We start from the raw sequence: 12,390 nt of genomic DNA, 5'->3' as shown, positions 1-12,390 counted from the left end.
TCCCATCCTCACCACATTTTCAAGTGTCTAGTGAGTACCACTGCTGCATTTGTTCACCCTTAGCACTACCATTTGTTGGTTATAATGTGTAAGTTTTGTATAGAGACAAATGTTCCCAAATTGATATTTTTAATTTCTTACTTCCTTTAGGTAGTTAGCTTACAAATATATTCATTCATTTATTTGTCTAGATAGTTATGCACTAAATCAGTCACCCATCTATCCAACCATCTATACATCTAATGAAGGATAACTACACAATGGAAGTTACGACTGTACTACAAAAATGAGCTGAGTATGGGCTATACCTAGGTGACCAGAAATCCTCTGTCACTGACTCCAGTGTTCTTCTCATGGAGAGAAGGTATGATGGTCAGGCTGAGCAATCCCTGACTGAAGGCAGTGAAGGAGGAATGGCCATGGATCTCTCTCAGACCACTGGCATTTAGAGACATAAAGATTTCACAACCATTTTGTAAGAGGGTACTCCGCAATGGCCCCATCATCAAGGTCAAGAGATACATGGACATTTAGAACAGGTTTATAATGGAGAGCCTCTTCCCCATGAGAGGATAGATGACCCAGGGGAGAAGAATAGGGAATAAAGATGGCTGGGTGGTATGCTTATCTCCAATCTGTTCATCCTACTCATAAAAGAAATGCTCTTGAAGTTAGCTGGAGTTAGGGTCTCTTACATGCAGTTTGGGCTATTGTCTACTGTGACCCAATATATCCCTTGGGAGCTTCTGACCCTCACTCCAAACTTGTTGGAATTTTGGCTCCTCTAAAGCATCACTTTTCTTTAGAGGACTCCTGAACTCATCACAGATAACTTGATGTCTTAGCATCAGGGCTGAGTGTAGGTGAGTGGGGACTGCCCATGAGACCCATCAATTCAGGGAGCTCATCTCTGGCTACAGACAGGACCCTCTACTAGTATCAAGCTCTTCCTCATATGTCCACATCAAGTTCATCTCCCTTTGGGATTTTATAATTCTGAGACCTCAGTAGGGTCAGTCGGAGAATGAAGACGGGAACCCTACCCATTATCCATAATGCTATCTCTGTACAATGGGGCAGACTACCAACTTCAGCCAGTGAAATGAAATTCCAAGTATCTGAAAGCCCAGTATTCAATTAATTGAAGAAGCAGAGATAAAGGGCTCCTGAGGTTTTGAACTATCATTTCATCTTCCTCCACTTCCTGGCCACTGTGGGAGCCATGCTTTTCTCACCCACTCAACCTTGGCTTAGAATTCCTTAAGGAAACCTCTGGAGAGAACCATCACTGTCCAATGTTGATTTCCCATCATCCCTGGGGCAGTGACTTGCTTTGAAACAGGAAATGCTTGGAAACTGGAGGAAGGGGTGAGGATGGGGGGGGGCAGGCAGTGATTTGAAAGAAAGGCAGGAAAGTGAGTAGAAGACCCAAATGTTTGGAACACAGCAGCTGACAGAGTTTTGAGGCATGTCAAATCTGTGTCTATGAATAGGTTCTGGTTAGAGCAGCAGTTTTATTTTGGCTCCTTTTCTGCATAGAATCCCAGCACAGCTATCAAACGTAAACCCTAGACCTTCCTTCTCCTGACTGTGAAGATCTGAGACATGTCTTCACCTCCCTGAGCTCTACTGTCAAGTAGAACACAAACCTTGCAGGAATTAAGTCATGATGAGCAATTGTGTGTTACATGCCTGGTACAGAGGAGGCATTCCATAGATAATATGTATGATCAGTATTCTGTCTTGCCTTTCTTTTCTTTTCTTTTTTTAAATAAATTTTTTATTGTGAAAATACTGTACAGAGAGGATCTCTCTTTCCTTTCTTATCTGCTCCTGCCTTTGTTATGTCTTTGACCAATGCTGTTCCCCCATCCTGCCATATACCAGATGACTATGTAAGGTGGATTCCAGATGGAGATACAGAGAAGCCAGTGATTCATAAAACTGTTGCTGTCCACATAGTGGTCAGGGGGCATAAAATAGCTTACCACTCAGACCAGCTCATTTGTGGGGTTGCTGCTTGGTTTAATTTATTAGGTATCTATTGAATGTCTACGTTAGATTGACAGTGTGCCAGACCCAGAGGAGAACTCAAAAGATAACTCATGACTTGCTAAATACTAACTACAGGAGAATTAGTTGGTAATCTAGATTCTACACTGATACACTGTAAGTGGGATACTCCAGCTTCTGAAAGCAACGTCTTCATGTCTAGGTAAACAGGAAGTAGACCCTTCCCATCTGGTTGGATGGTCTATCAGGAAGGATGATAGAGGTCTTCCCACTGCTCAGAGCCCAAACACTACCAGCCTGCCCTGAGAAAGAAGCAGCTGACCCTCAGTGGGGCAGTCTTAAAGGGTGTGATCCAGACAGGCAAAATGTGAAGTCAAGAGATGGCTATTCCAATAGATAAAAAAGAGATGGCTATTCCAAATGGTAAAGCTGGACGGGATGTCCACGAGTACACAGACTACCCTTCCCTCCCTCCCTCCTTCCCTTCCTCCCTCCCTCCCTCCCTCCCTTCCTAATTCCTTTCCTTTCTTTTAGTCTTCTCTTCTCTCATTTTCTTTCTTTTTCTTTTTGGTAGTGAAAAGAGGCAAAACAACAAAAGTCAATTTTTTATTTTTAGCCTCTGCAGAATGAGTAACAGGATCGTGAGTCACAGCCTTGCACCTCTGGTGTGGTGACATTTCACCCTAATAATGTCCTTCCTTCCTATTGGCCCTGCTACCAAACAACAGGCCTGCACTACACTCTTGTCCACAAGGACTCTGCGTGGCTCATTTTTCTAACATCCCAAATCATACAAGGATTACTTAATATAAAATTTTAATTAAGAACTTAAGATATTTAATAGTGGAATTTTTATAGAGCACATTATTCCTTTTAGTGCCTGTACAGTTTTTGTTTTAATTTTTGCTTTGTACTGGTAGTAGGATTTGAGCTCAGGGCCTGGGTACTGTCCCTTCGCTTTTTTATTCAAGGGTAGCATCCTACTCTGTAAGCCACAGCTCCATCTCTGCTTTCTAGTAGATAAATGGAGCTAAGAGTCTCATGTACTTCCCGCTTGGACTGGATTCCAACTTTGATCCTTAGATCTCAGGCTCCTGAGTAGCTAGGATTACAGTTTTCAGTGCTCTGCTCTGAATAAGTAATCCTATGGTTTTTTTTTTTTTTTAATTTTTTTTGGGTCCGGTCGTGGGGCCTGAACTCTGGGCCTGGGCGCTGTCCCTCAGCTCTTCAGCTCAAGGCTAGGACTCTACCACTTGAGCCACAGCGCCACTTCTGGCTTTTTTCTTTTTGCTTATGTGGTGCTGAGGAATCGAACCCAGGGCCTCAGGCATGCAAGGCAAGCGCTCTACCACTGAGCCATCTTCCCAGCCCTAATCCTATGGTTTTTATGGGTTCCAATTCCAAAATGCGGTGATGTCTTAGACACCCATTTTCTGGCCCAGGAGAAGTGGTGACACTTTGGGAATCTTACATGCATCTGCTCTTGAATGACCATCAATAGCTTTGGAGAGCATAAAGACAATACTATTGATAGAGCCTGACTTCTCCAGCCAGTTTCTGCTCTCTTGATTTTTTCATGTGTATAGTAAAATTCCAAGAAGTCTGAACAATAAACTAAGTTTTGAATAATTTTGGATTGTGAGTTCATGGCCTTTCAGATTAAGAGTAACATTTCTCCTCCAGACAACTCTCTTCCAATGACAAGGAACCTAAGAGCAGCAGCTGAGCAGGGGAAGAGATCAATCAAGAAATCCTCTAGAATTCATCTCTGGAATCCTGCGAGGCTTGGGTAGAGGATTCAGACTTTCTCTTGTTAGCTACAAATATACTTTTATTTTGCAGGGTCTCATTTGTATATTCTAGACTGGCCTTGAACTTTGGGTCTTCCTGTCTCAACCTCTTTAGTGTTGGGATTATAGGGATGATCCACTATGCCTAGCTAAGTAGTTTAAATTTGAACTCTAAAATGCTGAACAGTTATGGTCATGACTTTTGAGGAACACATACATAAAACTCAGCCACTCACTCAAGGACCTAATTTTAGGCAGAAGACTCAATTCTGAGACCTAAATGAAAGGCATACCTATATGTTATTGAGATCAGAAAATCTCTCCCCAGACAGACACTGCTTTGGGTCAGCTGACCATCTGATTCTTTTGACTCTGGCCTTAAAAATGTCCCTTATTTTCTTATGAGTCTGACTCTGCATCCAAGCAGCTCTTACCATGTTTATCCAGGAATTTTTTTTTTTTGTGTTCTTGTTTTGCTGTGTAATCAAGAGGAGCAGATTGTTCATAAATCATTATTTCTGGCCTACACTAAGGATTAGTTAAAACAAATGGTGTTTTTAGATGGTAAAGGCCTTGTGGAGCCTTTAATTTAAAACATTGTTCATACTAGACTTCTGGCTTGATCTCTTTGCCAACTCAACTGCTGCTAGAAGGTTCTTCATGAGGAGGGCATTGGAAGAGAGTTGTGTGGAGGAAAAAATGTTATTCCATGTCCAAAAAGAAATCTGCCAAAGGGTTTAATAACACAGATAAGAGGGGGTCTTGCCTTTTTGTACTCCCTTGCATTCTGATCCCTGAATCTTATAACAGGTACTCTAATAAAAGTCAAGAAACCAATGGAAAATGGCAACCTGACGTGGAAAAATTTTCAGGAAAGTTGAAATGCTAATGGTTGGAAGACCAATGACTCTTTCCAGGATGCAGACTGATTAAGTTTTATAGAAACCTCACGACGGCTTGAGGGGCTGATTAATGCTGGCCCACTGCAGCATTTCTATTGTGAAAGCAAGGCAAAGGCTGATGCCAAGGATGTTGGACTGTAGCAAAGGAGATTTTCAAAGAAATGTGCTTAGCTACTTTCCTCTTTCTCCTTCTCCCCCTCCTCCCTGTCCTTCCCCCTACACTACTTCCTCCTCCTCCTCCTCCTCCTCCTCCTCCTCCTCTTCCTCCTCCTCCTCTTCTTCCTCCTCCTCCTCTTCCTTCTCTTCCTCCTCCTCCTCTTCCTCTTCCTCCTCCTCCTCTTCCTTCTCTTCCTTCTTCATTTGGAGCTCAAATTTCAAATAAATTTGGTTCCCTTATCTCATTTTCCAAAAGATGGGACAGTTTAAATGGCCACATGTATCACAGTGACAGTCATGGCTGAATGATAACGAATTGATAGGACCTAAGTGATCTATGTGGTAATATAGAAGAATGATAGTACATAGTCACAATTAGATGACATGCAAGTGTCTACAGAATTCTGTTCAAATAAAAGTTTACAACTCCTGCAGCTTGGAAGAGAAACCTTTGGCCTCTGCCTGTGTTACATATGAGCTAAGCCCAGCCATTAGCAGCCAGTGGGATCTGAGCAGGTGCAGGGCACACCGAGATGTGTGCTTAGGATGCTCAAGATATTTTCAAATTCTTCAGGGTTAATGTAGCTTCCAAGAAGAGCAGGAAAGAGAGGAAAGAGACTGTGTCTCATAATCCAGGAACTCTTTCTTTCAGTTACTTCCACTTTCCCTAGGATTGTGGGTAGAATGCCAGTGTCCTGCCAGAGTTGGGCAATAGGTGCTTGTGAGGGTGGGGGGCAGGGATAGGCCAAGGAGGAATTCCAAGTTCACAATAAGTTTGAAGATTTCCAATGCAAACAATCCTCTTGAAGGGAAAAGCCCTCCAACAGAAAGTTCTTCAACTTGGTTTAGTGCTGTCTTTCAGACCTATTATCTAAATGCCTCTCGTTCATATCTCCTATTCGCATAGGGTCAGGGAATCTTGAAATTGAGGAAGCGATTCACCTATAGAAGCTAAGAACATGGGGAATCACCCTTAGACACAATAGCGTTCCAATTTTTAAGTTTTTTTTTCCACATGGAATTGGAAGTGAAAGGATTTGCTCTTCCCTTTGACAGATGTTGGGAGATATTATCTCTAATGATAGCCAGCCCCTTCTCATTTCACCTGCAGGCACACGGACACAACGAGTGGTCTATAAGACAAATAATGAGATCAGCTCACTAGGGAGGAGAGAAGTTCTCAAGAGAAGGTAGAGATGAGTAAGGACTGGGTGTGGGAGTAGGGCACTGAGCTCAGGAAGGGAGGGTAGGTCACAGTAGAGTTCTCTGTGCTAGTGAAAATCAAGCTTGTAAGCACTACGATGAGAAGTGTTCAGATGGGAATGGGTGGAGGCTGGGAGGGGGTCAAGATGTACATCAGTTTAGGTCCAAGATGCCTGCCAGGATAAAGAGCTGCTTTGCAGAAGTCATGTTTTAATTCAACAAACAGCAAATCCCTTTGGTGATGTTAGGCTTGGGTGTCCGGCCCTTCAAATGAAATGTGATGCTTAAAGGTGTGGGAGAGCATTGTTTGAAGACTTTATTTCTATTTCAAGTTAAGGCATTTTACGTTTTTCACTAATTTTTGTCCTTATGATTTGTCACTGGAGATGTCCAAGGGGCTTATTTATTGAACTATCCTTGAAATTCAATAGTGAATCGAACATGATTCTTTATATAATTACTTGAAAAGTACTTACAAGACTTTTGAGAATCAAAGGGAATAGAATTTGTTTACACAGAGGAAAATTTTGAATGCATGTACATGATCTTGAAAAACCAAATAAAAATATTAGCTTTTATTTGAGCGGAAATATAATTATTTAATTTGATCTAAATAGTTTGGTGATATAATTAGGGTATAACTTGATAAGAGATCTTTCTTTTTTGTTGTTGTTGTTGTTGGTCGTGGGGCTTGAATTCTGAGCTTGGGCACTGTCCCTGCGCTCTTCAGCTCAAGGCGAGCGCTTTACTGCTTGAGCCATAACGCCACTTCTGGTTTTCTAGTGGTTTATTGGAGATAAGAGCCTCATGGACTTTTCTGCCTGGGCTGGCTTTGAACCTCAATCTTCAGATCTCAGCCTCCTGAGTAGCTAGGATTACAGGTGTGAGCCACTGGTGCCCGGCTTTTCTTTTCTTTTTAATTGCATTAAAAATCTAAAGTTTACCATCTTATCATTTTAAGTGTGCAGTTCAGTAGCATTAGCTCTATTTACACTGTTGTGCAACAAATTCCAGAACTTTTCCATCTTGCAAAATATAGCAAGATCTTTCCACTTAGATTCCTGATATGCTAATAACTTTCCAATAAGTAGACATATTTTTAGGAGTCAAAGAAACAGACATGTCTTTTGTTATACAACATTTGATACAAATAAAAGTTGTCTATTATAGGCACAAGCTATGAAATATTAATATAAACACTTAAGAAACCACTATCAAATACAGTTCCATCAGATTGTGGGTGGCTTCCTTCTGTGCCTGATTTCTTTTTTTATTATGAAAATACTGTACATCTGTGTATAATTTCTTCCACGATGGTTCAGTTTTTCTGGTGTAGTTAGGACAATGTATAAATTATATACTACTCATGCCCCACCCCTCTCAGTTCTAGCACAGCACAATACCTAGTGCTCAGTAGGTGCTTGAAATACCATTGTGGAACTAAGGAGGGAATGCAATTGTCTCAGCCTAGGGTTCTTCTGCTTAAACACCAATAACTTTCTGTTATTTTAGTATTTCTCAACTTCATGAAAGAGAATCTTCTCATGAAAAAGCAATTGGCCTGGTGCTGCTGGGTCATGCCTAGAATCCTAGCTACTCAGGAGGCTGAGATTTGAGGCCAGCTAGGGCAGGAAAGTCTGTGAAACTCTTATCCCCAGTTGACTACCAGAAAACTGGCAGTGGCACTGTAACTCAGCTGTAGTAGAGATCTAGCCTTGAGCAAAAGGGTCAGCATCCAGGCCCTGAGTTCAAGCCCCATGACAGAAAAAAAGAGTAACTGGGCCAGGCATGGTGGCACATGACAGTAATTCTAGCAATTAGGGAGGAAGAGTTATAAGGATCTCAATTTGAGGTGATCCAAGGCAAAATTTAGTGAGAACTTATCTCAAAAGAAAGCTGGGTGTGGTGGTAGATACTGTGGTTCCAGCTACTCAGCAGTCAGAGTGGGAGGATCTTGTATCACTGTTGGCCTGGGAAAAAGTGTGAGATCCTATCTGAAAAATACCTTATGAAATAAAATGTTGGAGGCGTGGTTTAAGTGCTACAGGACCTGCATACAAGAGAGAAATAAAGCCCAAAGTTCAAAAGCTAGTACTACAAAATAAATAAATTATATATATATACATATATAGTCGGTCACAGGGCCTGAACTCTGGGCCTGGGCGCTGTCCCTCAGCTCTTCAGCTCAAGTTTAGCGTTCTACCACTTGAGCCACAACACCATTTCCGGCTTTTTCTGCTTATGTGGTGCTGAGGAATAAACCCAGGGCCTCATGCATGCAAGGCAAGCACTCTACCACTGAGCCACCTTCCCAGCCCCAATAAATAAATAATTTTAAAAAGCAATCAGATCATGATCTAATTCACTTCCTGCTCCTGCCTGTTCAATGGCTCTTAAACAAAGTTCTAGCTCTTGTCCCAACTGCTCCAGTCTTAATTCTCACCCTTCCTTTGTGGGGATGGGCTCCTTTAGCTCTGTGCTTGCTTCATTGTGGCACTGTTAATACTGTCATACTTGTACGTGTCTGTCTTCATCTGTTAAATGAAGCTGATAAAGCTAGGGCCTTAGGTCTCCAGAGCTTAACAGATTGCCTGGATCAAAACTGCTACTCAGTAAATTTCTAAGTTCCTTGATAAATGGATAGGAGGACCATCTCCAGGCACACTAAGTATGACAGAGGACACTAGTGGTCACTCGATAGTCTCCATCTTGGGCAGCAGGAAGGGCAATGGCACATGTATTGAGGAAGAGTAGGCTTCATCGAATAGAAGTGAACATAAAGGATGAAGATGGAAGAGCTGGAGTGAAAGGCTCAAGGACATCACACGTGGGAAGCGAGTATGAGGCACAGCAGGAGAGGGTCCCCTCTGATCTGACCAGATCCCCCTGTTGGAGGAGGACACACATGGCAAAGTGCTGGAAGTTGAAGAGTTATCACTGGTTAGCCTCCATTTTTTTTTCAAGGCTACAAAAATAGGTTTCTACTAAGCAGGAAAGGGTCAGAGGAAGAATGGAGGTCTCCAGGCAAATGGGGAGGGTTGAGAGAAATTCCTTGAGACTGGTCAAATAGGATGGGAAATCATCCCCAGTCTCCCTCTCCTATTGGACTTCTCTTTCTAGACATGACAAGGAAGAAATAAGAGGAGGCTGAGATGGCAGTTCCAACTGCAGTTCAACAAGATTGCTTTTTATGGCTAGTAAAGCAGCATCCGAGGGCCTATTCCTATTCCATCGAGCCACTCTCCAGGACTTTATGTCATCTAGTCACTGAAGGGTTAAACTCAGCATGGCTGGGGTGGAGTAAGGAGCACTCACTGTCAATACGAATCCTAGGGTGGCAGTGCAGTTATCACATGTGTCCCATAATTTGCAGGTCCCTCCTGCTCTCTGACTATTCTCCCAGCTTTGAGATGTGACATTGCTCTCAGGTTATGGGACAGTTGCCAAATTAGGGGGAGTGACAGAGGGAAATTTAGAGATCATGTTTAAAAAGAGACCCTTGGTTAGAGGAGTGTAGTGAGAGATGCTGCTACTCAGGATAGAGGAGCTTTCCAGAATCTTTTGAACAAGGTCCTTTGGGAAAACTCATGTTTGCCTTCCCTCCTGTTTACTTCATTCAGAAAACACATGACTTTATTCTGTTCCATCAGAACAATCACTCATCACAGAAGCAAGTGATCAACAGAGTTTTGGGGACACATCAAGCACTGGAGCCTAGGCCAGCTTTCAGCAGTGGGGGATGGGGTCTGTTTTAATAGACATCATAAGCAGGAAAATTAATCTCCACAATCTTCCCTTAGTAAGGAATCCTTTGGGACTTGCAAAATCAGATTGCTTTGGGACTGCTTCTCAAAGCAATAGGGACGTAACCAGATATTCATTGACAAATATTTGGGATATTGCAAAAACAATCCTGCCTTGGGTGATGCTGCTTCCCATAATTAAAGGTTTGAGAAACATTTTCCACCACTGTGAATCTATTGCCACACAGTATAGCAGTACATCTCCTACTACATTAGAATATTTAATACTAATACTATTAAGAATAATGAGGCTGGGCCGGTGCTCACGCCTGTAATCCTAGCTACTCAGGAGGCTGAGATCTGAGGATCGAGGTTCAAAGCCAGCCCGTGCAGGAAACTCTGTGAAACTCTTATCTCCAATAAACCACCAGAAAACCGGAAGTGATGCTGTAGCTCAAGTGGTAGAACGCTAACCTTGAGCTGAAGAGCTGAGGGACAGCCCTTAGGCCCAGAGTTCAAGGCCCACAACCGACAAAAAAAAAAAAAAAAAAAAAAGAATAATGAATAGCACTTGCTATTTGCTTTCTCACAACTCTATGTATAAACTCTTTTATCTTTATTTAGGGGGTCAGGGCTTTTATTGTACCAGTACAGAAAGACAGAGGGATTAAGTAATTTGTCCACGCTCACTCAGCTAGCAGTTGGTAGAGTTTTCCTTGGCTGTTATATTGTTTCTAGCAGCTCCATCCAGAGGGAACGGTTTATGATAATCCCAGGTTCTAAGTGAACAAGATCAAAATAGATGCCCTGGTGTTCACTGTTTGCTGCCACCGCCCTATCCACTCACTTTTCAAGAGTCTACTGCAAAATATTTTATTTCTATCTTTTTATTTTTCCTTCAGAATTCTGAACTTGAAAGTGTCCTTGTTTTGAATCAACACAGAATGTAGTCTAGTTGAATTATGGGGATTTTTTTCCCCCTGAAAATAAAAGGCTTAAGTATTTAAAAATATACTTAACTCTTGGGGCTGCCATGAGGAGAGCTATTCAACATCTTGGTAAATCAGTACAGTGGAGATACTACTATTTGACTGAGAATTGTTCCTATCCTAGGTCTATGCCTAGAAACACCTGTGTTAATCTGCCTTGCATCATCTTTTCCATAAGTCCCTGCCACAGAGTCCCCATTGTGGTCTGGTTTCTTATCTCCTACTTTTGTCATCTCTTTCAATTGGAAGCCATCTACCCCTCCTTTCTAAGTTCAGTGCTCTATGTATTTGTAGTCCTGGTCCAGTTCTGTTCCATACACAGTTAAAAATCCCTAGCTTCTGTGCTAAATGCTGGAATTTCTGATATAAAATGAAGCTCACTGCCTATTTCCCCATCATGAGTTCCTCGCTGGGAGAGCGGAAATACTATGTAGCCCAGCAGTGAACATTTCAAACTCACATGAAATACTAGACATATCAGATCGATACTTTCCTCTTTATTTGATACTACTTCATTTAAGAATTTTTCCAGTCTAGGGGCCAAAGAATAGAAACTAGTGAACAGACAGACATACTTCCTTTGGGAACACAAGATTATTAGTAGGGTAGGTTATTCTAGGACCTATGCTATCTGAGGGACATTTTCTGGAGCTCTGTGGTGATCCCAGGTGACTGTGATGGGGAAAAAGCCAGCTATTCCTGATTATGGAGCCAAAGTACTTAGACCAGTGGTAACTCATCACTTAGAGGACACAGAGTGTGTCCTACAAAAGTTAGCTAAAATTAATGAAATAATGATGATACCTTTCTTTATGGTGGGAGTTAGAGGCCTGATACACTCTGTCAGATGGACAGAATAGTCGCTAAGGCCAGAGTGGTCTTACGAGAATGCCAATTAGGGAAATTCAACAAGTATGTTATGTGCATGTGTGGGAACACATGTGTACCATGCCCATACATGCCTATTGCCTGTGTATTCTATGTTAAATAGCATATTATTTTAGCTCTTTTTGGATCTAGAGCAGCCTCTTCTGTTCACGACTTCTCATCCCTCAAAGTTCCAGTGTCCAAGGCAAGTTTTATGCCATTTACATTAATTATATTTTTAAAATGTATAATTTGTCCCCTGCTGCTACAGTTTTGGTCCTTTTCTTTCCAACTGTGATTCCCAAGACTTCGTGTCATCTTCTCTTGTATGGTCTGAGGCTGGGGTACTTACCACAGTGCAGCAGAGAGGCCAGAACCACCACAGCAGTGCCAGGGCTAGGAGCAGAAACAGGATCAGCAAGGCAATTGCCAGGATGGAACCGTCTGACTGTAGAGCCAAGAGAAGAGCAAGTCAGTCAGCACTGCACTGATCATGCATGGTCTTCCCTCCCAACTCCCATCATCCATGGCAGATTTGAGGCTCAGAGAGGAGCACTGTGTGCCAACATGCATTGGGCTCATAGCCTTGTAACACACTCATTTGAGCCAATCTCCAAGAGAAATGCATTTGCCTTCTCTGGTCTCCTTGATGACCATTTCAAAGGAGGATGGCCTAATACTTCCCCTTGAGCCTCTGGAGTATTATCTCTGCCTAGTGACAACTTCC

General features: G+C 42.3%; 1 protein-coding gene across 1 annotated transcript in view; it reads right to left on the bottom strand.

The window, feature by feature from the left end:
• Nucleotides 1-12,390, bottom strand: part of Antxr1 (ANTXR cell adhesion molecule 1) — a 211,470-nt gene that overhangs the window by 70,413 nt on the left and 128,667 nt on the right. The window contains exon 13 of the mRNA XM_042683107.1: nt 12,016-12,111. Coding sequence (XP_042539041.1) covers nt 12,016-12,111 — 96 coding nt within the window. The remainder of the gene's footprint in view (nt 1-12,015; nt 12,112-12,390) is intronic.

This window comes from Dipodomys spectabilis, unplaced genomic scaffold (assembly GCF_019054845.1).
Source record: "Dipodomys spectabilis isolate Male_0828 unplaced genomic scaffold, ASM1905484v1 ptg000079l, whole genome shotgun sequence".
Classification (NCBI taxonomy): domain Eukaryota; kingdom Metazoa; phylum Chordata; class Mammalia; order Rodentia; family Heteromyidae; genus Dipodomys; species Dipodomys spectabilis.
Note: the sequence above shows the minus strand (reverse complement) of the source record. Positions and strands in the feature narration are given on the sequence as shown.